The following is a 25,738-nucleotide window of genomic DNA, read 5'->3' on the forward strand; positions in this document are numbered from 1 at the left end:
CATCATTGGAGTCCTCACTGTCAGTTTGGATCTTAAAGAGTAACTCGACTGCCAAACGTGACGTGCTGGCAAGACCCATCAGCATATTCCTCAGCAGTTTGGGCTCCATTCCCGCAGACCGAAAGGGAAGACAGAGCGTGCAGCACAAAAAACGTTGAAAGATGGCGCCAAATGTGGACGGAAGCACAGGGATTGCTGGGATGCAAACCGATGCATCAAGGGGCATTGGGACAGGACCCAGAATGACCCGCCCCCTTCCCACAAGCCACAGCGCCAGAATGGGAAGAGGTGCTCTGTGGGATAGCTGCCCATAATGCACTGCTCCCAGTGTTGCTGCAAGCGCCGCAAATTTGGCCACGCCAGTGCGCTTGCAGCTGTCAGTGTGGACAGACTGCAGCGCTTTCCTTACTGTGCTCTCCGAAGGCTGGTTTAACTCAAAGCACTACACATCTGCAAGTGTAGCCGTGCCCTCATAGAATCATAGAATATCAGGGTTGGAAGGGACCTCAGGAGGTCATCTAGTCCAACCCCCTGCTCAAAGCAGGACCAATTCCCAACTAAATCATCCCAGCCAGGGCTTTGTCAAGCCGGGCCTTAAAAACCTCCAAGGAAGGAGATTCCACCACCTCCCTAGGTAAACCATTCCAGTGCTTCACTACCCTCCTAGTGAAATAGTTTTTCCTAATATCCAACCTAGACCTCCCCCACTGCAACTTGAGACCATTGCTCCTTGTTCTGTCATCTGCCACCACTGAGAACAGCCGAGCTCCACCCTCAGTAGGTTACATCAGACAAAGAGGCGTTGCAGTGACTAGGCATTGGGATGGCTGTGCCTTTAGGAACCCAGCTCTGGGAAGCCCATGCTGAGAGATATTGTCTGTGAGAGGGGAAATAAAAAACCTCTCTGCTCCCCGTCCTTATTTTTTTGCAAACACTGGAGTCTCAGTCCACCTCTGTCCCTGCCTGTGCCAGGGTTTTGTCCTCTGTCACTCTCAGGCAGCTGAGCTTAACTCCAGCTCCTCCCCATCTCCCTGATTTTGCCTTCCAGCCCCTATCCTAACCCTGCCTCCAGCTGTTTGACCCCTCTGACCAGTCAATTTCCGCCCCCTGCTCAGATCCTGGCCACACCCTCCTCTGATTTGCCCCTTTTTAACCCATGCAAAAAGCAGCCACAGAATCTTATGCCAAGTAAGGGTAGGGTGAAGGGCAGTGGCTTCAGCAGATATTACTGAGCATGCTCAGTACACTCTAAGTAGCAAGTGCCTAGGGAGCAGTTTCTGGTGCTACATCTGAGGCGCTGGGGCTGCCCGCCCTGTGCTTGAGGGGGCTGGAGGGGCACTGGGACTGGAGCGGGGGCGCGCATCCCCCGCCCGCCATGTGTTCGGGGACGGCGGGGGTCGCGCGCGCCGCCCGCTCGCTCTGCGCTCGGGCCGTGGGGAGGGGGCCACGCGCCGCTGGCCCACCCGCCCTGTGCTGGGGGAGCACGCGCCGCTGACCCGCCCCCCGAGGGCGCCCCCGGGCGCGTCGGCCGGCCGGAGCGAGGAGATTCCGGCGGGGGGAAGGGGCCGGGGGCGGGGCCTTGGGCGGGGGCCAGCCTCCCCCAACGGGCGGTTCACCCGCCGCCACGGGTTCTCCAATGGGAGACTGGCGGCTGTTAAAGGGCCGGTGAGCCGACCGAAGGGGAGTGCTGGGCGCCGGTGAGTAGTTCGCGCTGCTCCTGGGGGGCTCCGGGGTCGGGCTGGGGAGGCGGGCGGCTCAGCTCACTGACGCGGAGCGGGACAGGATGTGCCCCGCTGACCCCCGCAGGTTCCGCTGCCCGGGGGCCGCAGGGGCCTTAGCAGCCTTTGCCTCCTTGTAGCTCAGACCCGCCCCCCGGCCAGGTCCCGCTGGAGTGAGGGAGTCCAGCCCCCACCCCCGGTAACCTCAGCGCCTCAGGTGGGGCCGAGGAGGCCGAGCCCCCTACAGAGCTCAGGCACCGTGGGCTCCTCTCTGGAGCTACCTCCATCGCTTGGCTCACTTAAAACAGGACTGGCCTGGGCCCCCTGGAGACAGACTGGGCCAGTGACTGGGTCTCCCTCCCCGTCTGTGGGCCGTACTCCTGCCTGCCCGACGCAGCCCTGCTCTGTTGGAAGGAGAAACCCTCTCCTTCCCCTTCCGGATGTGGAGCGGTCATAGTCCATTTCTCTTACAGTATTGGCTGCCACCCGGCACAGGGTGGATTCTGGTCAGTGAATCCATCTCGTGGGAACTAGGCCCGTTGGCCATGTCCTCAGCTCTGCTCATGAGCTTTGCTCGTTCTTCATTAGCTTGTTCTTCCTGCCAATTTGAGATTGTTCTCTCCATTAGTTGTCTCGTGCCAAAGTTAAACTCCTTGGAGCAGGGATTGTATTTCCTTTACATATGTCCACAATGAGGGTTTCAGCCGGATCCTGATCCTCCCTGAGCAGGGCCTCTAGCTGTTACTATAAAACAATTTGTTCCAAAGGCATTGTTGCAGTCTCTCACAATTTTATCATGAGGCTTAGGATATTTGATTTTTTTCCCCCTTAAAATCCTAGCTTCATGTTATTACTCCAGGATCTCGGCTTTTATTTAAAAAATTAAATTTCTACTCCTCATGGTTGTAGAGATTGAAAATCATGAAGCCTAAAATTTCAAAAGCCAGAAGGCAAATAGATAGAAGTCCAAATGCATTATTTTTTAAATCTCATTTTTAAGCCAACATGATTTGCGGGGGCCTACCTCTTGATTTTTGAATGCTTGGTATTGGGAATGCTGCGTAATAGTGAGAGTTGTAGCCCTCATAGGCACTTATAATATGGTGCTAGACACGACATAAGCACATGGACACAAAATACAGATCTTTCTCCTGTGAAATGCTTTGAATTTCTTTTCTTTTCATGCACTCTTGTGTCATTATTCTGTCACATTTGTCTACTTCGGCCATCACAAATCCTTTATCATTTCTCTAATCTATCCCAGCAGCTTTCTTTTGAATGGGCTTCCCTTCTTCCCAAATCGGTACATTCAACAAGTGTCATTGCCTTACTTTAGGGTCCTCCTTCAAAACTACTGATGACCTCTGAGGTGTTGAACTCATTTACAGTTACTTCCAATCATGTGCACATCTTGCCGCAGCCAACCCACTTTTTCCATGAAAGCAAAACTCTTACATGTTTACATGACTATACCAGTCAGCAGCTTTTGTCAAATACATTTTGAAATATGGTGGTTATGTTTTCTCTACATCCAGCTAGACGATGGACATTTTCTGTTGTGCTACCATTTTTGTCTCTTAAATACTTTATCCAGATAGTTTTGTGTGCTCAATAAAGTGCTTTTCTGTAAGGCAACAAGCTTCACAACAAACCAGAACTTTGAGAACACCATTATAGTTTCAAGCTACTGTGGTTAATACACGAAATCCAGAGTGATATTATATGACAGTGGAATTAATGAAAAGTTAGATCAGTCAAATCCTTCAGATACACTCTGTAAATTAAAAAGATTAGGACAAGTTATTAATAAAGAAAATAGTTCTTGTGAAAATATACCATCTCCTCAGCAATATGAAATGCAAAACTAGGGGGAAAGGTAACACGTACATACTTACCAGTTGAAGAGAGGGAGATGCAACCAGCATCTGCTATTTTTTAAATGGCTTCTTTAGGCTTGCAGCTGTTTGGCTCTGCCAAATATAAAGGTCTAACCCCAGAAAGGCATGCTGGGAAAAAAGTCTTTATAAAAAGGAAAACCCTGTCCAGGAAAGGAATAGTAGGAATTGGGAAGTTAGTAAGGAAACTGTCTAGCTGCATCTTTACGTACCATTTATCCTTGATCCAGCAAAGCACTTAAGTACATGGTTAACTTCTGACATAGTAGTTTTTTTGACTTCAGCAAGACTACTCATATGCTTAATTGCTTTGCTAGATCAGGGACAGAGGGTTCAGCAGTTTGCAGGATCTAACCCTTAATAAATTGCAAGTCTGGAATATCATAATTCTTATATGGAATTCTTTTATGGTTTATAGTGTGGTATGTTTAGGGGGCTTTGTGCTGAGTCTAGTGGCCTGATAGGCAAGGCTGAGAGCTTCCTAATGAGACTCTAGCCTGCCATTCTTTCATCCCTAATCCCTATAGGTAAGGCTGTGTGTCTGTCACAGAAGTCACGGATACCGTAACCTCCGTGACTTTTGCAGTGGCTAGTTTGGCTGCCTCCACCACCGGCCGCTGCTGGGGCAGTCTTGGGCCACCTTTCCCCCACCCCCCGCAGCATCAGTAGTAGTTTGGGTGTGGGAGGGGGCTCGGGGCAGGGGCTTGGGGTGCGTGGCGGCACATACCTGGGGGAGGGGGCTCCCTGGAAATGGCTGGCATGTCCTTGCAGCTCGTAGGCCGAGGGGTCAGGGGGCTCTGCACGCTGCCCCTGCCTGCAGGCACTGCCCCCGCAGCTCCTACTGGTTGCAGTTCCCAGCCAATGGGAGCTGCAGAGCTGGCACTTGTGGTGGGGGGAGCGCGTGGAGCCCCCGGCCTTCCCTCTCCCTAGGATCTGCAGGGACATGCCGGCAGCTTCCAGGGAGACGTGCAGAGCCAGGTAGGGAGCCTGCCAGCCCTGCCAACCCTCCTCCCTCCACCCCCCAGCACCTGCAGCGCCCTCGGGCTGTCCTCCCAGAGCACCCCTGGCCCGCCTCCCAGAGCATCTCCCAGCCCAAGTTTTAGCTAGGGGTATATAGTACAAGTCATGGACAGGTCACGGGCCATGAACTTTTGTTTACTGCCCGTGACCCGTCCATGACTTTTACTAAAAATACCCGTGACTAAAATGTAGCCTTAACTCAGGGAGAACAGGGGTTTAAAAGGCCAGCTCCTAAGTAAGCAGAGGAGCTAGCAAATGGAGTTTTGTGAGGAAATTTAGAGAGGGAACATGAGGGCCAGATACAATTAACAAATATTATCTAAACTTATGCCAATAATGCCCCGAAAGAACAAACAAACAAACCCTCTGCAAGAGTAAAAATAAAGGCAGAAATCCAGCAGGAGAGTGGGGGCTATCCAGTTTATTGCACTGAATGCATCGTATGATTACTTGCTTTGTGGGCAGGTGGCATGTGTGTGCATTCAGTGCAATCAACTCATGGCCCTCAGAGGCTGAGTAGGGGTTCTTGAGACCAGAGTGGTTGAACTGGAGGAGCTAAGGGAGACAGAGAAATACATAGAGAAGACTTTCCGGGACACAGTAGAGCGGTTCCAGCACAAGTCTGACAGCCTCTGTGCTGTTGAGGAGGATGAGAGCCTCCGGGAAGGAGAACATCAAACTGGAGCAGAGAGAAACAATCCTATAGTTAGGACCCTCCTTCCAGATGATGTCCTGGTATCATCAGTGCAGATACCCCACTGGGGAATGGGACCCCTGTTATTAGGAAGAGAAGTAATAATAATGGGGGATTCCATTATTAGAAATATTGATAGTTGGATTTGATGACCAGGAGAGCCACGTGGTGAATTGTCTGATATGGTGGACCTCTCAAGACATCTAGATAGACTTATGTGCAGTGCTGGGGAGGAGCAGGTGGTTGTGGTACATGTAGGTACCAAGGACACAGGGAAAAGTCAGAGAGAGGTCTCAAAGGCCATATTTAGGGTAGTAGGTAAGAGATTAAAGCCCAGGACCTTCATGGTAGCATTTTCCAAAGTGTTTCCAGTTCCACGTGCAGGGCCAGTTAGACAAACCTAAACTGCAGAGTCTCAATGTGTGGATGAGATGATGGTATTCAGAAGGGGATTTAGGTTTATAGTGAACTAGGGAACCTTTGGGAGAAAGAGGAGCCCAAAGAGGAAGGATGGGCTCCACCTAAACCAAAATGGAACCAGATTGCTGACATGTAAAATTTAAAAGGTCATAGAGGAGTGTTTAAACTAAGGGCCGAGGGAAAGCTGACAGGTGCAGCGGAGCACATGGTTCAGACAGAGACATCCTTGAGGGGAGGATTTATAAAAGGGGATGGTCTATATCCTAGTAAAAAGGAGAGGATATAAGTTTATGGAGTACAGGTAGGAACTTAAGAGAAATAGTCAAACAAAAAAGAGTCCCACTTAATTACATCACATGAAGGCAGACAACTAAATATTGACAAATTTTATAAGTGCTTGTATACAAGTGCTAGAAGTGTAAATACTAGGATGGGTGGACTTGGTGCCTGGAATTACATGAGGCTATTGATATAATGGGCATCACAGAAATTTGGTGTAACAATGATAATGGGCCACAGTAATTCCAGGGTGCAAAATATATAGGAATGACAGAGTAGGTTGTGCTTATAGGGGAGTGGCACTATATGTGAAAGAAAGCATACAGTCAAATATAGTAAAAATCTTAAATGAATCAAACTGTACCATAGAATCTCTATGGATAGAAATTCCATGCTTGAATGATACATGTGTAGCAGTAGGAATATACTACCAACCATCCGACCATGATGGTGATGGAACTGTGAAATGCTCAGGGAGATTAGAGAGGCTACAAAAAAGAAAACCTAATAACATGGGGGATTTAAACTATCCCCATATTGACTAGATACGTACCTGAGGATGGGATGCAGAGAGAAAATTTCTAGACATCATTAATGACTGCTTCTTGCAGCAGTTAGTCCTGGAACCCACAAGTGGAGAGGCAATTCTTGATTTAGTCTGGTGCACAGGATCTGGTCCAAAAGGTGAATTTAGCTAAACTGTTTAGTGATAATAACCATAATATAATTAAATTTAACATCCTTATAGGAGGTAAAATGCCAAACAAACCCACTACAGCAGCATTTAAATTCAAAAAGGGGAACTAAACAAAAATGAGAAAGCTAGTTAAGTGGAAATTAAAAAGAATAGTCATAAGAGTGAAATGCCTGCAAGCTGTATGGAAACTTTTTAAAAACACCATAATAGCGTTTCAAACTAATTGTATACCACAAATAAAAAGAAACCCCCACCACCACCAAAACAGTAAGAGAACCAAAAAAAATGGCACCAAGGCTAAATAATAGAGTAAAAGGTGGTTAGAGACAAAAATACATCGTTTTAATATTGGAAGTCAAATCCTACTAAGGAAAATAGAAAGGAGCATAAACTCTGGCAAGTCAAGTATAAAAGTATAATTAGGCAGGCCAAAATGGAATTTGAAGAGCAACTCGCAGAAGAACTAACAGCAATATTTTTTTAACTGCATCAGAAGCAGGAAGCCTGCCAAACAGTGAATGGGGTCACTGTGTGATCGAGGTAGTAAAGGAGCACCCAAGGAAGACAAGGCCATTTCAGGGAAGCTAAATGAATTCTTTGCATTGGTCTTCACTGCAAAGGATGTGAAGGAGATTCCCACACCTGAGCCATTCTTTTTCAAATCTGAGAAACTGTCCCATATTGAGGTGTCAATAGAAAAGGTTTGGAACAAATTGATAAACAGCAATAAGTCCCCAGAATGAGATGATATTCATCCAAAAGTTCTGAAGGAACTCAAATATGAAATTGCAGAACAACGAAATGTACAGAACTATTACTTAAATCAGCCTCTATACCAAGTAACTGGAGGATAGCTAGCGTAACACCAATTTCTTTTAAAAGGCTCCAGAGGCGATCCTGGCAATTAGAGGCAAGTAAGCCTAACTTCAGTACCAGCAAACTGGTGGAAACTATAATAAAGAACAGAATCACTGGACATGTGATGAACATGCTATGATGGGGAAGAGTCAACATGGCATTTGTAAAGGGAAATCGTGCCTCACCAATCTCTTAGAATTCTTAGAGGGGGTCAGCAAATGTGGACAAGGGGGATCCAGTGGATATAATGTACCTGGACTTCCAGAAATCTTTGACAAAGTCCCTCACCAAAGGCTCTTAAGCACAGTAGGCAGTCATGGGATAAGAGTGAAGGTCCTCTAACGGATCAGTAATGGTTAAAAGCTAAGAACATAAGAACGGCTGTACCGTGTCAGACCAAAGGTCCATCTAGCCCAGTATCCTGTCTACCGACAGTGGCCAATGCCAGGTGCCCCAGAGGGAGTGGACCTAACAGGCAATGACCAAGTGATTTCTCTCCTGCCATCCATCTCCATCCTCTGACAAACAGAGGCTAGGGACACCATTCCTTACCCATCCTGGCTAATAGCCATTAATGGACTTAACCACCATGAATTTATCCAGTTCTCTTTTAAACGCTGTTATAGTCCTAGCCTTCAAAACCTCCTCAGGTAAGGAGTTCCACAAGTTGAGTGTGTGCTGCGTGAAGAAGAACTTCCTTGTATTTGTTTTAAACCTGCTCCCTATTAATTTCATTTGGTGACCCCTAGTTCTTGTATTATGGGAATAAGTAAATAACTTTTCCTTATCCACTTTCTCCACATCACTCATGATTTTATATACCTCTATCATATCCCCCCTTAGTCTCCTCTTTTCCAAGCTGAAGAGTCCTAGCCTCTTTAACCTCTCCTCATATGGGACCCGTTCCAAACCCCTAATCATTTTAGTTGCCCTTCTCTGAACCTTTTCTAGTGCCAGTATATCTTTTGTGAGATGAGGAGACCACATCTGTACGCAGTATTCGAGATGTGGGCGTACCATGGATTTATATAAGGGCAATAATATATTCTCAGTCTTATTCTCTATCCCCTTTTTAATGATTCCTAACATACTGTTGGTTTTTTGACCGCCTCCACACTGCGTGGACATCTTCAGAGAACTATCCACAATGACTCCAAGATCTTTTTCCTGACTCGTTGTAGTTAAATTAGCCCCCATCATATTGTAGTTGGGATTATTTTTTCCAATGTGCATTACTTTACATTTATCCACATTACATTTCATTTGCCATTTTGTTGCCCAATCACTTAGTTTTGTGAGATCTTTTTGAAGTTCGTCACAGTCTGCTTTGGTCTTAACTATCTTGAGCAGTTTAGTATCATCTGCAAACTTTGCCACCTCACTGTTTACCCCTTTCTCCAGATCATTTATGAATAAGTTGAATAGGATTGGTCCGAGAACTGACCCTTGGGGAACACCACTAGTTACCCCTCTCCATTCTGAGAATTTACCATTAATTCCTACCCTTTGTTCCCTGTCTTTTAACCAGTTCTCAGTCCATGAAAGGACCTTCCCTTTTATCCCATGACAGCTTAATTTACGTAAGAGCCTTTGGTGAGGGACCTTGTCAAAGGCTTTCTGGAAATCTAAGTACACTATGTCCACTGGATCCCCCTTGTCCACATGTTTGTTGACCCCTTCAAAGAACTGTAATAGATTAGTAAGACACGATTTCCCTTTACAGAAACCATGTTGACTATTGCTCAACAGTTTATGTTTCTCTATGTGTCTGACAATTTTATTCTTAACTATTGTTTCGACTAATTTGCCCGGTACCGACGTTAGACTTACTGGTCTGTAATTGCCGGGATCACCCCTAGAGCCCTTTTTAAATATTGACGTTACATTAGCTAACTTCCAGTCATTGGGTACAGAAGCCGATTTAAAGGACAGGTTACAAACCTTAGTTAATAGTTCCGCAACTTCATATTTGAGTTCTTTCAGAACTCTTGGGTGAATGCCATCTGGTCCCGTTAATGTTTATGTTAATGTGGTTAATGTTAAGTTTGTCAATTAATTCCAAAACCTCCTCTAGTGACACTTCAATCTGTGACAGTTCCTCAGATTTGTCACCTACAAAAGCCGGCTCAGGTTTGGGAATCTCCCTAACATCCTCAGCCGTGAAGACTGAAGCAAAGAATCCATTTAGTTTCTCCGCAATTACTTTATCGTCCTTAAGCGCTCCTTTTGTATCTTGATCATCAAGGGGCCCCACTGGTTGTTTAACAGGCTTCCTGCTTCTGATGTACTTAAAAAACATTTTGTTATTACCTTTTGAGTTTTGGGCTAGCCGTTCTTCAAACTCCTCTTTGGCTTTTCTTATTACATTCTTGCACTTAATTTGGCAGCGTTTATGCTCCTTTCTATTTGCCTCACTAGGATTTGACTTCCACTTTTTAAAGGAAGTCTTTTTCTCTCACTGCTTCTTTTACATGGTTGTTAAGCCACGGTGGCTCTTTTTAGTTCTTTTACTGTGTTTCTTAATTTGGGGTATACATTTAAGTTGGGCCTCTATTATGGTGTCTTTAAAAAGCGCCCATGCAGCTTGCAGGGATTTCACTTTAGTCACTGTATTTTTTAACTTCTGTTTAACTAACCCCCTCATTTTTGCATAGTTCCCCCTTTTGAAATTAAATGCCACAGTGTTGGGCTGTTGAGATGTTCTTCCCACCACAGGGATGTTGAATGCTATTGTATTATGGTCACTATTTCCAAGCGGCCGTGTTATAGGTACCTCTTGGACCAGCTCCTGCGCTCCACTCAGGACTAAATCTAGAGTTGCCTCTCCCCTTGTGGGTTCCCGTACCAGCTGCTCCAAGAAGCAGTCATTTAAAGTATCAAGAAATTTTATCTCTGCATTTCGTCCTGAAGTGAAATGTTCCCAGTCAATATGGGGATAATTGAAATCCCCCACTATTATTGAGTTCTTAATGTTGATAGCCTCTCTAATTTCCCTTAGCATTTCATCATCACTATCACTGTCCTGGTCAGGTGGTCTATAATAGATCCCTAATGTTATATTCTTATTAGAGCATGAAATATCTACAAGAGGCACGCGAACGATGTCACAGAGCATCAACAGCGCACAATCCACTGACTGCGAACTTCCCATGCACCATCTGCAGCAAAATGTGGACCTCTAGAATTGGCTTGTTCAGTCATCAGAGGGCACACCATGAGACCAACAATAGATGATCTGCACAGATTTGTCATCGTCGGATCGATGGACTACCAAGAATGTTATATTCTTATTAGAGCATGAAATATCTATCCATAGAGATTCTATGGAACATGTGGATTCACTTAAGATTTTTACTTCATTTGATTTTACATTTTCTTTCACATATAGTGCCACTCCCCCCCTGCACGACCTGTTCTGTCCTTCCGATATATTTTGTACCCAGGAATGATTGTGTCCCATTGATTGCTCTCAGTCCACCAGGTGTCTGTGATGCCTATTATATCAATATCCTCCTTTATCACAAGGCACTGTAGTTCACCCATCTTATTATTTAGACTTCTAGCATTTGTGTACAAGCACTTTAAAAATGTGTCACTATTTATTTGTCTGCCCTTTTCTGATGTGTCAGATTCTTTTTATGTGAATGTTTCTCGTCTGATCTGGCCCCTACTTTATCCTCTTCCATCCTCTGCTCCTGACTAAAACCTGGAGATTCTCTATCAATAGACTCCCCCCTAAGCGAAGTCTCTGTCCGATCCACGTGCTCCTCTGTAGCAATCGGCTTTCCCCCATCTCCTAGTTTAAAAACTGCTCTACAACCTTTTTAATGTTAAGTGCCAGCAGTCTGGTTCCACTTTGGTTTAGGTGGAGCCCATCTCTCCTGCATAGGCTCTCCCCATCCCAAAAGTTTCCCCAGTTCCTAATGAATGTAAACCCCTCCTCTCTACACCATCGTCTCATCCACGCATTGAGACTCTGAAGCTCTGCCTGACTACCTGGCCCTGCGCGTGGAACCGGGAGCATTTCTGAGAATGCCACCATAGAGGTCCTGGATTTCAGCCTCTTCCCTAGCAGCCTCAATTTGGCCTCCAGGACATCTCTCCTACCCTTCCCTATGTCATTGGTACCTACATGTACCACGACCACAGGCTCCTCCCCAGCACTACACATAAGTCTGTCTAGATGCCTCGAGAGATCCGCAACCTTCGCACCAGGCAGGCAAGTCACCATATGGTTCTCCCGGTCATCACAAATCCAGCAATCTACGTTACTAATGATCGAATCTCCCATTATTAACACCTGCCTTTTCCTAGAAACTGGAGTTCCCTCCCCCGGAGAGGTAACCTCAGTGCAAGAGGCAACCCCAGCACCATCTGGAAGGAGGATCCCAACTATGGGAAGGTTTCCCTCTGCTCCCGTTGACTGCTCTGCTTCCCTGGACCTTTCATCCTCCTCAACAGCGCAGGGGCTGTCTGACCGGAGGTGGGACAATTCTACAGTGTCCCGGGAAGCCTCATCAACATACCTCTCTGCCTCTCTTAGCTCCTCCAGTTCCGTTACCCTGGCCTCCAAAGTCCGTACATGGTCTCTGAGGGCCAGGAGCTCCTTGCACCGAATGCACACATACGCCACCCGCCCACAGGGCAGGTAATCATACATGCTGCACTCAGTGCAATAAACTGGATAGCCCCCACTCTGCAGCTGGGCTTCTGCCTGCATTGTCTCCTAGTTAATGAAAGGGTTGTTTAAGCAAGACGTTTTGAATGTAGTTTAGTTTATAGGAAACAAAGGGTAGGAATAAATGGTCAGTTTTCACTGTGGAGAGAGCTAAGTAGCGGGATCCCGCAAGGATCTGTACTGGGACCACTGCTGTTCAACATATTCATAAATGATCTGGAAAAAGGAGCAAACAGTGAGGTGGCAAAGTTTGCAGATGATGCAAATTACTTAGGCTATTTAAGTCCAAAACCGACTGTAAAGAGTTACAAAGGGATCTCATAAAACTGGATGACGGGGCAACAAAATGGCAAATGAAATTCAATGTTGATAAATGCAAAGTAGTGCACATTGGAAAACATAGTCCCAAATATGTATACAAAATGATGGAGTCTAAATTAACTGTTACCACTCAAGAAAGAGAGCTCGGAGTCATCTAGAATAGTTCTCTGAAAACATCTGCTCAATGTATAGAGTCCTGCGTGGATACAAATTTATACCCGCGGATGCAGATATCCGCAGATATAAATTGGGTATCCATGGAACCACTGGGCTCTCTCGGGAACTGCAGCGGCAGAGCAGAACGTGGGGCCTTGGCTCCCAGGAGCTAGCGCCCCACTGTACCGCCTCCAGCCCCGCCCACTGGGGTGGGCACCAGGCTCACCGGCAGCTGTCCCTGGTCGAACTAGTGTGTGCAAGCAGCGTGCACGCCCCGAGACAGGAGACACAGACAACTGCATTGAAGGGACGGGGACAGGGCTGGGGGCGGTACTGCTGCGATGGAGGAGCTGCTGGCGTGAGGCGCTGGCTCCTGGGAGCGGCAGCCCCATATTCTGCTCCTTTTGCCGCTGCGGTTCCTGGGAGAACTCTGCCGTTCCGCAGAGACCAATTTATATCTCGGATATCTGCATCCGCGGATATAAATTTGTATCTGCACAGCGCTCTATCAATGTGCAGCAGCAATCAAAAAAGCTAACTGAATGTTAGGAACCATTAGGAAAGGGATAGAAAATAAGACAGTAAATATCATAATTAAGGCTCAGAGGGGTAGCCGTGTTAGTCTGAATCTGTAAAAAGCAACAGAGGGTCCTGTGGCACCTTTAAGACTAACAGAAGTATTGGAGCATAAGCTTTCATGGGTGAATGCCCTTGCGTCTGATGAAGTGGGCATTCACCCACGAAAGCTTATGCTCCAATACTTCTATTAGTCTCAAAGGTGCCACAGGACCCTCTGTTGATAATTAAGGCTATGATTTAGTCATGGAGATTGCGGAAGTCATGGAATCCATGACTTCCAGTGACCTCTGTGACTTTAGCCTGCAGTGGTTGGGCACTGCAGGGTCCCCTCCAGCAGTGGGGGCAGGGAGCTGCGGGGTACCCCCGGCGCCTCTGGCGGCCCCTGGACCTCCAAGCTGCTGTGGGGGGCGGGGTATCTCGCAGCTCCCGGCCGCTGCGGGCACCAGGGGAATCCCCAAGGTTCCACCTGTACAGGGCCCTTGGCCACCAGCGGAGGAATCATAGACTATCAGGGTTGGAAAGGACCTCAGGAGGTCATCTAGTCCAACCCCCCGCTCAAAGCAGGACCAATCCCCAGACAGATTTTTGCCCCAGATCCCTAAATGGCCCCCTCAAGGATTGAACTCACAACCCTGGGTTTAGCAGGCCAATGCTCAAACCACTGAGCTATCCTTCCCCCCCCAAAGACAGATTTTTAAGATCTTGGTGAGTAATTTGTCACCTGATCAGGGACTTGAACCCTGGACCCTTAGATTAAAAGTCTGATACTCTACCAACTGAGCTAGCCAGGCAGTGGCAGGGGAACCTCCGGAGCCGCTGCCACCGGTGGGAGAATCCCTGAGCCCCCGCTGGCAGAGGACCTCCGGGCGGGGAACCCCTGAGCCCCCAGCAGCAGTGGTGGAATCCCTGAGCCCCCGGCCTCTGCAGGTAGCAGGGGAATCCCTGAGCTCACGCTGACAGAGGACCCCCAGGCCATGGAACTCCCAAGCTCCTGGCCGCTGGTGGCAGCGGGGGAATCCCCAAGCTGCCACTGGCAGTGGGGAAATCCCTGAGCCCTTGCCAGCAGAGGAGGGGCAGAATCCCAGAGCCCCCGGCTGGTGGCAGTGGGAGAATCCCGGAGGCGGGGGAATCCCCGAGCCCCCAGCTGTTGGTGGCGACAGGGGAACCCCCGAGCCACCTGCTGCGGCGGGCTGAATCTCCGAGCCCCAGACGCTGAGGGAGGCAGGGCTCCCTGCATCTCCCAGCCACCGGTGACAGGGGTACCCGAAAGCTCCCGGCTGACATGGGAGGCGGGGGCACCCCACATCTTCAAGCAGCGGGTGACCCTCCAGAGCTGCAGGTGGCAGGGGTATCCCTTAGCCCCCAGCAGCTACAGGCAGCTCCTAGCCCCTGCGCAGCTGCCCCACTTCAGGTGGTGTGGGGATCAGTAGATCCCCATTTTGTCAGGTATATTTTTAGTAAAAGTCAGAGACAGGTCACGGCTTCCCGTGAATTTTTCTTTTTTGCTCGTGACCTGTCCGTGAATTTTACTAAAAATATCCATGACAAAATCTTAGCCTTAATCATAATGCCACTATATAAATCCATGATATGCCCACATCTTGAATACTGCATGCAGATCTGGTCAGCCCATCTCAAAAAGGATATATTAGAATTGAGAAAGAAGTACAGAGAAGGGCAACAAAAATGATTAGGGGTATGGAACAGCTTCCATATGAGGAGAGATTAAAAAGAGTGGTTCATTCATCTTACAGAAGAGATGACTAAGGGAGGATATGATAGAGGTCTATAAAATCATGAATGGTGTGGAGAAAGTGAATAAGGTTCTTGTGTTATGCAAAGTATTTTATCACTTTGCATAACACAAGAACCAGGCATCACCCAATGAAATTAACAGACAGCAGGTTTAAAAAAAAAACATAAGGAAGTACTTCTTCACACAATGCACAGCCAACCTGTGTAACTCATTGCCAGCGATTGGGGTTCAAAAACAAATTAGATAAGTTCATGGAGGATAGGTTCACCAGTGGGTCTTAGCCAAGATGGTCAGGTATGCAACCCCTTGCTCTGGGTGTCCCTAAGCCTCTAACTGCCAGATGCTGAAACTGGATGACGGGATGGGTCACTCAATAAATTGCCCTGTTTTGTTCATTCCCTCAGAAGCATCTGGCACCAGCCACTGTCAGAAGACAGAATACTGGGCTAGATGAACTATTGGTCTGAGCCAGTATGGTCATACTTAGGCAATTCTTTTGAAATTTATGCTGTTTGCAAGAATTTCACACAAATAGGATTTGTTTTTTGCTAAAAGACCAAGTCAGGTTTGCTATCTCTAAATCACAATGAAAAAAGTAAAAGAATTTGTTCTCATAAGAAGAAACAAGTGTTTTCTTCACAAGTAAAGTTGCTGTTAAAGCCTGGATGTAACTGTATAAACTTAAAGTTATTATAATCATAAAGAAAACAGCACACTGGAAACTATTGCAAATGCTTAGAGATACAAGACCAGCACCAATCAAAATACACTTTTCCAATTCAAGTGATTTAAATGGAATTACACCAATATAATAGAGGAGTACTTGGCCCCAGGGTTTCAGATGAATCTAACATTTTTTAACAAGATGACAAATACAATTGAACTTCTAAAAGTTGACTGAACTGTTTAGTTCTAATCAGCAAATCAGTAACTTTTCTGGATAATTAAGTTGCTCTATGATATTTTTTTAAAAATTACAAAACTTTCACAGGCTAAACGTAGTGTTTGATGGATAGGTCATGAAGATCAATTGCTACAAGCCAAAAGGAGAAGTGATTGCACTCTAATTTGGATTGGAGAAGAAACAGCAGGTACTAAATAAATTGATTTACTGCTAGTTAGAATCAAATATAGCTTCCCTCTATGCACTAGTATCTATTCAGGGTAGGCTCATGAGAATGAAATACTAAAGGTTAGGAAAAAAACGTAAAGATCAGATAAAATGTTCCAATATAATTTTATTTCACTCTGCATCTACAGGAATATTACGGTGTTGCTGCCTGTTATGGGGCCGTTTGCTCACTGCTGGTTGTGCCCCCTTCAGGCACTTTTAGGAATTAGCTCTGCCCAGTTCAGTGTCCCCTTCCTTCTCTTCCAGCATCTGCAGCTCGTCTCTTGTTCACAGAGTTGTGGTACAGCTGCTTTATGACTCAGCCCTCCAACCAGATCACTTTGTGATTCCCCTTTCAAAGTCTTTCTGTTCAAGCAGTCCTCATGTCCGCTGCCCTGACCCTGTCACTCCTGCAGTGACCCAGATGGTCTTCTAATTCACTGCCCCAACCAGTACCACTCTGCAGTGGTTGGTAGGGGGACCCAGGCCCACCCTCTACTCAGGGTTCCAGTCTAGGACCCTGTAGCAAGTGATTAAGGTCTATGACTGCACCCATTTTCCTGCTCTAGCCCCTGGACTATTTCCTACTGTGTTTCTCCAGTCCTCCTAGTCAGAAGACCCCTCTCTTTCAGGCCTACTAGGTCTCAGGGATTCCTATCCCCCCTTCCTTCTCCCTCTCTCTGGGAAGAGAGACTACAGGCTTCCTGCCTGCTGGCTTTATAGAAGTCCCTACCTGTTCCCGCACAGGTGAGCTTCTTTCTAATCAAGGCTCTTCACACAGCCTACATCTCTCTTCTTTGCCACTAATGTGGCTGATTGAGCCTGCCTGGCCTAGTGCAGCTCTCTCAGGTCTGGTGTGGGAGTACACCCCATCATACACCCTCACCCTCAAGACTGCAACCCACATTACTATTATATAGTTGTCCATTCTGATATATCTTTATTCTCTGTGAAATTGTTTTCCATTTCCTAATGCATATGCAAATCATTGTCCTATATAAAACAAAGACAGTGTATTTGCATATATGTAAATATATACACACATACATATATATGATAGGCTCTGGTCGCTCTAATGAGAAATCACTAAAACACTGTGGTTCAGGCAGTCTCAATTATACATTTTCTTTTCCTTACGCTAATAAGTATCAACATCTATCAGCTGGATTCAAATGAGCTGAATTAGTTAATGTTAATTTTACCATTAACATCGATATTCCACTTACAGCTTTGAAACACTTCTTACCTAGAAATCATTTTCCTTGCACAGTATCATTTTCTGTCTTTTTTCTTAGTTATCTATCATTAATCACACTTACATTTGAAAAAAACATTTGTTTCATCTTTATCTATTCCTGCTTTTCATTCCTAACCAGAAGTCATCTTTTATTCATGGCCATCATGATATTGCAAAGTATAATGACTTCTGGTGGAGAGAAAACACGAATTAATCAACTCTTAATGGGGGGAAAATCTACGGTAATATGTTAATAAAAGAAAAGAATTACATATTTCTATGAAAGAGAAATAGAATTATTTCTAAATACAAGGTTTTTCAAAGTAGTCAGTGAGGTATCAGGATCTTTAACTTCCAGGGCTGTGAAAGATGCTGTTTGACGTGCAAATGTTTGTGAGTGAACCAGTTACAGTCAGTCGTGTTCTAAAGCTACGTCTACATAGCCCCACAGTTTGGACTATAAGGGTGTAAACTGCAGCGCGAACTAGCATGTTGTGTTCTAACTCTCCTGGATGGACATTGCAGGCATGATCTACAAGTTATCTAGTTTGCGTTAACATAGTCTTCTTTAAACAGGATGTTTTCTTTTGTCTTTTTTCTTATTTCCAGAAGGGGCAATAAGAGTGTCAGTTTTCTTTGAAAGTTCATCTATTCCTGTTACTTATTTCTCCTGTTATGATTCTTCTTCCAGAACCACAATTAGTGACCGAGGAAATGTTTGTAAATGGGAATTCATGATAAGCAGATGTATTTTTAAGAAGCAAAATCCTATTATCATGCAAGTAAAAAAGAACTTAAATAAGAAATACAGTTACCATAGTTATTTCTAAATTGAATGTTTGCCCTGGGGAAAATTGCTCTCGAGTCCACGCTTGCCTGAATTTGCTGATTTGTTTTTAGTTTAACAATATTCTGACATGGGTTGTTGCAGGTAAGAGTGGCAGAGAGCCAGGGGAGGAAAGGTTGAAGGAACGGGGTTGTACCTTTGAGTTTGTAGGGATTTCTTCCTATACGTATTTTCTGTATTAAGAAAATTTTAATTCGAGAAGATTTTTGAAATGGCAAATACTATTTCCAATTTTCTGTGTGTCAATGGAACCATTCCAATTCTTCTGTTGTTATTATAATGGCTCAGAAATAGTAAAAACCTCAGCTTTTAAAATGAAATTGTTTTTAGGTAGAAATAACTTTTTTAAGTCATCTGAGAAATATCTCTCACTCAGATATTTTACATCTCTGAAGAAATGGCTTTATCAATTTTAGCCACTTTAGAAAACTCAAGATGAGACTTATATGTCAAGTTTCAGGTTGGAGCAAATTTAAAATGGCAAGATTGTAAAAGCCAAAGGAAAATAGCCACATTTTTATAATGGAAATATCAACTCAATCTGAACAGTGTGTGAGACAGATATATATTGATGGATTTATAATTCATGTGAGGACAGAGAGGCTTATTTATAGCTACTCTATATTCCAAACATTTTTAAAAAATTGTTTTAATCTATCAGATAGAAGAATGATCAGTTCAGCATATAGATTCTTTAGCAGTGTTGATTTAGGAGTCAGTTTCATTGGATGAAAATATCACTATATATCTTTGAGATTTATATTATTTGCTCTTTCCTCTTAGGATCTTAACAAGCCTGGCAAATAGAAAGATGACCAAGTAATGAGAAAACCCACTTCCTGAAGAACGGAGTGCCACTTTGTGATTGTTTTTTAAATCATAGTTGTATAAATAAATTGAATACTCTCGTATTATCTCTTTAGTTGGCTGCAGTAACAATTATTAGATTTAAAGATGGAAAAAATGAAACAATTAAAAAGAAAAAGAAAAAGCAATTTTAGCGTTCAAGAAACTCAAACACTCCTTAAAGAAATTAGAAAAAGGAAAGAGGTACTTTTTTCCAAGCAGCTTAATACAACAATTAATGAGATGAAACGAAAGGCTTGGGAAGAAATAGCAGAGTGTGTGAATGCTGTAGGTGAAGGAGAGCAAAGAACAGGGACAGAAGTGAAAAGACGATACCTTGATTGGAGAGCACTCATGAAGAGAAAGCGTCTGAATGCAAACATCAAACTGGTAGGCGCTGGGTTTCACCTTCCGTCATCTGATTTAGATGACTCTGTCAATGAAGAGATGGATGAGAAAGTGGGATTTACAAATGAAAACAGTTTTGAATGGCTAAATATCACAGACTTCAGAGAAGCCAGTGGATCTTTAACAGAAATCAAGGTGGAAGAGGAGGAGGATCCACAGAATTTTGAAGTAAGTAGTTAGTGCACTGTAGTTGTGTTCATTATGGCCATTCTTTTCACTCCAGCTTGGGGACTTTCTCCACACTTGTGGCTAATAGTCCTCTATATTATAATTTCCCAAGACAGTCTGATTGTGTGAATTAGAGAATCTCCTGTGACAAGCTCTGTTGTTATATGAATGATATTCAAAATCCAGCAACCTACACATCTGCATAAGGTCTTGTTTTTTTTATTAAATATACATGTATTCAGTAATCTTCTAAATGTATTTATGCCTCTGTTTTCCTTTTTCCTTTCCCCCATGGACTTAATTTATTTCAAACAGGATGCAGTATTCATGTGGACTGAAGGAGGAGTTAGCTTAGTATTTCTCCGATCCACACCCCTGCACATACATTAGAATAGGGGGAGGAGTAACCCATCTCTTTCACAATCCAACCACTTCCAACTGGAGACAAGGATGAGAAAGCAGTCCTGCTGCAGAGAAGAGATGAATTGGGAGAGGGAAATGGTTGGTTGATTTTGCCGCTGGTATCAAACTCCTAATAGACAGCATCCCACCATTCAGCAATGAAATCTATAGAGCAATAGCATGGGGAGAAAAGGAGGAGGGTGGGAGTGATCTTGCCAGTTCTGAGACTGTCAATCAGATGGAATTCCAATAATTGGTTTTGTAGGGTCAATACAGGTCTAGGGAGATACTGTTCCTTAGGTTCCAAAACCAGGCAGATTTATTCTATTCTATTCTTTTTTAACTTTAGGTGCCATGAGAAAAATTTTAATTTATGGGCAAAGCCTGTACCCAATGCATGGCTTGAACAGTTAGGAAGGGTGCCAAGTAGAGGTGCGGGAGCTAAACATGATGGGAAGGAATCTTTCTCCTAAGCTAGGGTGACATTGGAACTGTTTTGTGACCACTATTGCAACAATAGGGCTGAATTAGCCTCTGCAGTTTCTGAGTTCCTTCTGCACTAGAGGAATAGTCAGTAAATCCACATTTGTCCCAGATCCTCTGGTCTTGGTGTTGCTCCTTCCCAGGCTTGGTCCCCACCTTAACCCAAAACCCCATGTTCACTGGAGCACAGTGACCACTTATGTAGCATGGTTTTATAGCACACGGGTATATACCCCCCTGCATGAACTTTTAGAGTGCCCCCAGGACTGTGGAACCACACCAGTATTGCTACACCCAAGGTCCCTCTGTACCCAGGGCTTGGGGCCAGATTGTCTAAAAGAGACAATAAAAATAACTAAAGGATCAGTTAAACAAATTTGTTCTTGTCCCCATTTAGCACAATTTGAAGTGTTGAGAACTGTCACGGGATGCACCACTCACTGCTTATCTGGCACCTCTTCCTGGTCACTCTGGATTAGCTCTTAAGGTCTACGCCCCTTTCCGTCATCGCATGCCATCACACCATCTCTCTCCCAGGTCTCTTTTCCCAGGAACCGCAGCGTCCTCTTCGTGACTCAGCCCTCCAGCTAGGTTACTCACCATTTCCCTCCCTTCTGGGGTACAGTCCTTCAATTCTCTGTCATTCCCACAGTGACCCAGGCAGTCTTCCTGTTCACTGCCCTGCAGTCTATACAATGCCCTCAGTGGCTGGTAGGGGAACCCAGGCCTGCCCACTACTCTGGGTTCCAGTCCAGGAACCCTACACCCAGCAGTTCTGGGCGTTCCTCTCCCAGCCCTCACTGCTGCTTCTTGGACTGATTCCTACAACTCCTGGTTCCCCTCCTTACTCTGGTGCACCAGTTCCAAAACCTCCTTCTTTTTCCAAGGGAGTGACTGCCCTTTCCCAGCAGCCCTTGTCTGTTGCCAGCTTCCTGGCTTTAGAGGCCCTGCCTGTTCCTTCCCAGCTGAGCCTGCTTGCAATCAATTCCTGCTCCCTGGCTCTTCCTCTAGGTGCAGCCTGTGGAGTTAATAGGCCTACCTGGCCACCTTCATCCCATCCAGTCCTGTGTGGGGTGGACACCCCATCACAGGAACATATGAGAAAAAAGGCAGCAGATCTCAAATAAAACACAACATCAAACTGTTTTTAGTAATGGATCCTTTACAGCATTAGTTAAAGCAATGTTATGTTACATACCTGAATAGCTTACAATTCCAATTCATATGTTAAATAATTGGTCAAAAGACATTCCTAAAATATCCCAGGTGTCTGTCATGGAACCTATATGAAAACTAAAAACAATGCCTACTTATTAACCCTAGTTCTCTTTCAGTAAATCTGAAAATTCTTTTAGATCATCTAAATACAAAAAAAATCCACAACCTATTTTTAAACAAAGCTTTGCAGAATAAACAGCTGTTTTTTCTGCATCTTTACAGTAGGGATATGCCGAAGAAATTGCCTTCTGTATTTCATGACCACATGTGAGTTTGTTGCTGATCAAATAAGCCTTTGTAACAGCAGAAAACTCAGGGTTTGAGTTTAACACACACGAATTGTGTAGGGCACAAGTGAAACGAATGTCTGGAATAACTTCTGAGATATGACTAGAAACAACAGAAGTGTGCTCTATTTTCAGTGAGGTTGCATGGGGGTAACTGGCTCAATATGGTATAAAGAGGTACATGAAATAATTATATTTCTCATTCCTCCCAACAGTTTCCTATTGAGGAAGAAGAGGAAATTTTGTCATCAGTTTTGCCAGATTCCAAAAAGGAAAGTGACCTACCTGATTTCACCCACATTGAAGAGTTTGGAAATCTGAGCTCTGCTCAAGCCCGACTAGCCTACGAGGACTCTCATTTACTCATAAACTTGGAGAAACAAAAACTAGAACTGGAGAAACAGCGGCTGGACATTGAAGCTGAAAGACTACAGGTGGAGAAAGAGCGCCTGCAGATCGAAAAGGAGCGATTACGGCATGTAGCCCTCGAGCATGAGAGACTTCAACTGGAGAAGGAGCGGATCCAGATTGAACGGGAGAAACTGAGGCTAGAGGCTCTGCGTGCTGAAAAACCTGCCCTGGAAAATGACATCACCCAAGTGGAAAAACCCATTTTACAGCCTCTGGATCTAGAAACTGAAAAATTAAAACTCGAAAAGGAACGTTTACAATTAGAGAAAGAGAGGCTGCAGTTTTTAAAATATGAATCTGAGAAGCTGCAGATTGAGAAGGAACGTTTACAAGTGGAAAAAGAACGCCTTCGAATTCAGCGAGAGGGTCACTTGCAGTAAACTTCTTGGCTAAGGTGTCATTAATAGTGTTTTGATGTTCAAATATAAGTAGTTTTTTTCTTAATACAGAAACTGTCCTAGAGGTTTAACTTTCTTCTGTCCAAAATTTAATGTTGATGTTAAACTAAAAAAATAAAAAATGAAAAGGAATGGTGTTTGGTAAATCAGTGTGCCTACATAAATGGAATTTATGTGTGAAACTGCTTTTCAACGTAGCAGAAGAAAGTATTATGTTCTCTTGCATCCAGTATTGTATTGTATAGTTTGGTGTCCTGCTCTTACAAGCACATTAAGGATCAAGACAGCTGTATCTTTCCACTGTTACAACAGTGTTAAAAGTATGGGAACTGTCAAAATAAATCCGCACATATTGTGAAGGAATGGTGCTGAAGATAGCCCAAACATATTTATTTTTTACACAAAGCAAACTACATGAGGTGATAATTACATTTAATTTCATTTTCTTTACTTTATAAACACTTTTTCAAAATTCAAAGGAGTTCTGAGAATTAATGAAGTGCAAGTTAATTTCAATACACATGGGTTTATTGTCCTGCCCTCTAGTGGCCAGAAAAGATAAAGAGAAGGTAGTATTCTGTCTACTTGGAATCGGTGTATTAGACAGTCACATATCAATGGATGAGTCAATGAATTAGCAATGCTGTGCAGTTTTCTACTTCCAGATTACCAGTCTGAATCTAATGGAGACTCCTAGTGGCAGAAAATAATTATCATGTGATTGCTGTGGGGTGACCTCTGTGGAATAACTTAATAGATTTAGTCCATTTCTTAGCCCACAGTTATTCAGGTTGCAAAAGAACAGACCACAATTAGCTCACTTGCTGGTAGTCTCAGGAGCAAGGTCAATGACTGTTGTTGTGACAATTGGACCAACAAATTTACCCAAATGGTGAGCTCAACTAAAAAGTATATAAAAGTTCATAAGATGTTACAATAACCTATAATAACAAATGTTGATGGGAATAGGGTACAAAAGGGAGACAGAATAACTGAATTAGTCTAAACTAAAAGGCCACATTGATATGATTCAAGGACTGTTGAAATTATGCTTGTTAAAAACAGGAGATGTGGAGCTGGAAGTTAATGAGCCAAAATTGGTATATCAGATATTAGGTCTAATTGGTAGACAAAATAATGAAGGGATGGGCTATTCCATCCTTTTTGGGGTCCGTAAAGAGATTTTTGAGGGAAAGTAAGGAAATAAAGAGAAGAACAGATGGAAAGAACAGACATCAGCTACTGGAGTGAGCTTCACAATCATGGCTGCCACCCCCACCATTTCCTGGAGCCCCGGGCCTTCATCATCCTGTTCCTGAGAGATGTTCTGGCCAGAAGAGGCCAGACAGACAGAAGGATCCAGATGACATTGCTACCTCTAGTGGCTCCAGCTGAATGCTATACACGACCTGGGAAGGCAGTGATTGATTACCATCTTTGATACCATCTAAGAAACTGTCATACAAGTCCTTCTAAAGTTAGACTTTAACAACAACAGAAGCAAGGACATCTCCAGCCCATCTCAACTAACTTCTTCTCTTTTCCCCCAAAGAACTGTTATTGCCATCTTTGGTACCATCTACCAAACATGGGTTTTTACCTTCTAAAAACTCTCTCCAGCTAAAGGGAAAGGGAACAAGGATGGAAAGCTTTTAAAATGAAAACTTTATTGAATACTTTACATTTTAAATACTGTTTTTCCTTTTTTTTCTGTATCTTTAATAAAAGGTTAAAAGGATATTTAATGGTGTGTTTTCTGTGGTGCTAAGCAGGCTGAGGTCTCTGTATACCAAGCTCCAGACCTTGTTTAACATTGTCCAAATTTGGACAATGACTGAGTGATGTTAACACCTTTAGCCCATATATTCCATTTAAATTAATACAACACTGCACATACATGATTAATCCTGCCTGGCCAAGACTGAGACACATTGGTAAAGTGTGAAGAAGCTTGCATTGCTGCTGCCTATGTAGTATATATTCTGCAATGAAATAAAAAAATAATGTCTAAGGCTATTAGTATTTTTCGTAAGTAACACATTCACTTAAATTAAAAAAGAATATAGGAAATTTTAAATGAGAACATACATATTTACTTGTTTATGTTCCAACTGAGCCAGACTTTAGATCTCTCATCCTTTACCTTTGGTGTCTCTGTTTGAAAACTAAAACAGTATCAGAGTGTTAAATTGGAATATACGTTGAGCGATTTACATAGGTTATGTGTACATAAATATATTAATACCACTATAGGATTACTTTTATTCTGCAAATAAAGTGTTACTGAAATAAGCATGCTTCTACAGTGGAAATAAATTTGAATACTACAAATCAAAATTGCTGTTGAGCAGGTGCTTCTTATTATAGAGACAAAGCTCCTAGTTAGTAGTATAAACTAGGTGGTGGTGAAAGCTATAAAGAGGCATCCAGACTTCTATCATAACGCTGGTATGGACTGCAATGTTGCCAGATCTTGTGATGTTATAGATAGTAATAGGATTTTGGGCCCTGGTGGAGCCAGTCTTCTATGACTGGAAAAGCTCCAGCCTTCACTTGATTTTTGGACTGCCTAGGGGAAAGCCCCCTCTGATTGGTTGCCTTCCGCACTTCCCTGCCTTCTGGGTAGGAACAGTCAATGAGAGCTGCTATAGGGGGTAGGCATAGCTCTGTCCCCTCCCCTTGGGGGCCAAGAGGAGTTTTTGGATAGGGGAAGAGGTTCAAGGGAGAGGCTGAAGAGAGGAGTGAGGTGCAAAAAGAACCCAGCAGCTCAGGGCAGCTCCGCTCCCTCCTCACCCTTCCCCTCCTGAGAAAAATGGGTCAGTCTGCTCTGTGCTCCTTCCCTGCAACACCT

General features: G+C 44.2%; 1 protein-coding gene, 1 long non-coding RNA gene and 1 other non-coding gene across 3 annotated transcripts; 2 read left to right on the plus strand and 1 right to left on the minus strand.

Annotated features, from left to right (window-relative positions):
• The first annotated feature begins 1,611 nt into the window (after positions 1 to 1,611).
• Positions 1,612 to 11,181, plus strand: LOC135895126 (uncharacterized). Its single transcript, XR_010562463.1, has 2 exons — positions 1,612 to 1,697; positions 10,651 to 11,181. It is a non-coding gene; the product is annotated as an uncharacterized LOC135895126 (long non-coding RNA).
• A 2,852-nt stretch (positions 11,182 to 14,033) lies between these two features.
• Positions 14,034 to 14,106, minus strand: TRNAK-UUU (transfer RNA lysine (anticodon UUU)). The gene has a single exon. It is a non-coding gene; the product is annotated as a tRNA-Lys (tRNA).
• A 5,016-nt stretch (positions 14,107 to 19,122) lies between these two features.
• MSANTD4 (Myb/SANT DNA binding domain containing 4 with coiled-coils) lies at positions 19,123 to 22,869 on the plus strand. The gene is made up of 2 exons (XM_065423196.1): positions 19,123 to 19,688; positions 22,294 to 22,869. Exons 1-2 carry the CDS (start codon positions 19,221 to 19,223, stop codon positions 22,867 to 22,869), a joined length of 1,044 nt encoding a protein of 347 aa, XP_065279268.1. The 5' UTR covers positions 19,123 to 19,220.
• The last annotated feature ends 2,869 nt before the right edge of the window (positions 22,870 to 25,738 follow it).

The sequence above is a fragment of the Emys orbicularis genome, chromosome 1 (genome assembly GCF_028017835.1).
Source record: "Emys orbicularis isolate rEmyOrb1 chromosome 1, rEmyOrb1.hap1, whole genome shotgun sequence".
NCBI lineage: Eukaryota > Metazoa > Chordata > Testudines > Emydidae > Emys > Emys orbicularis.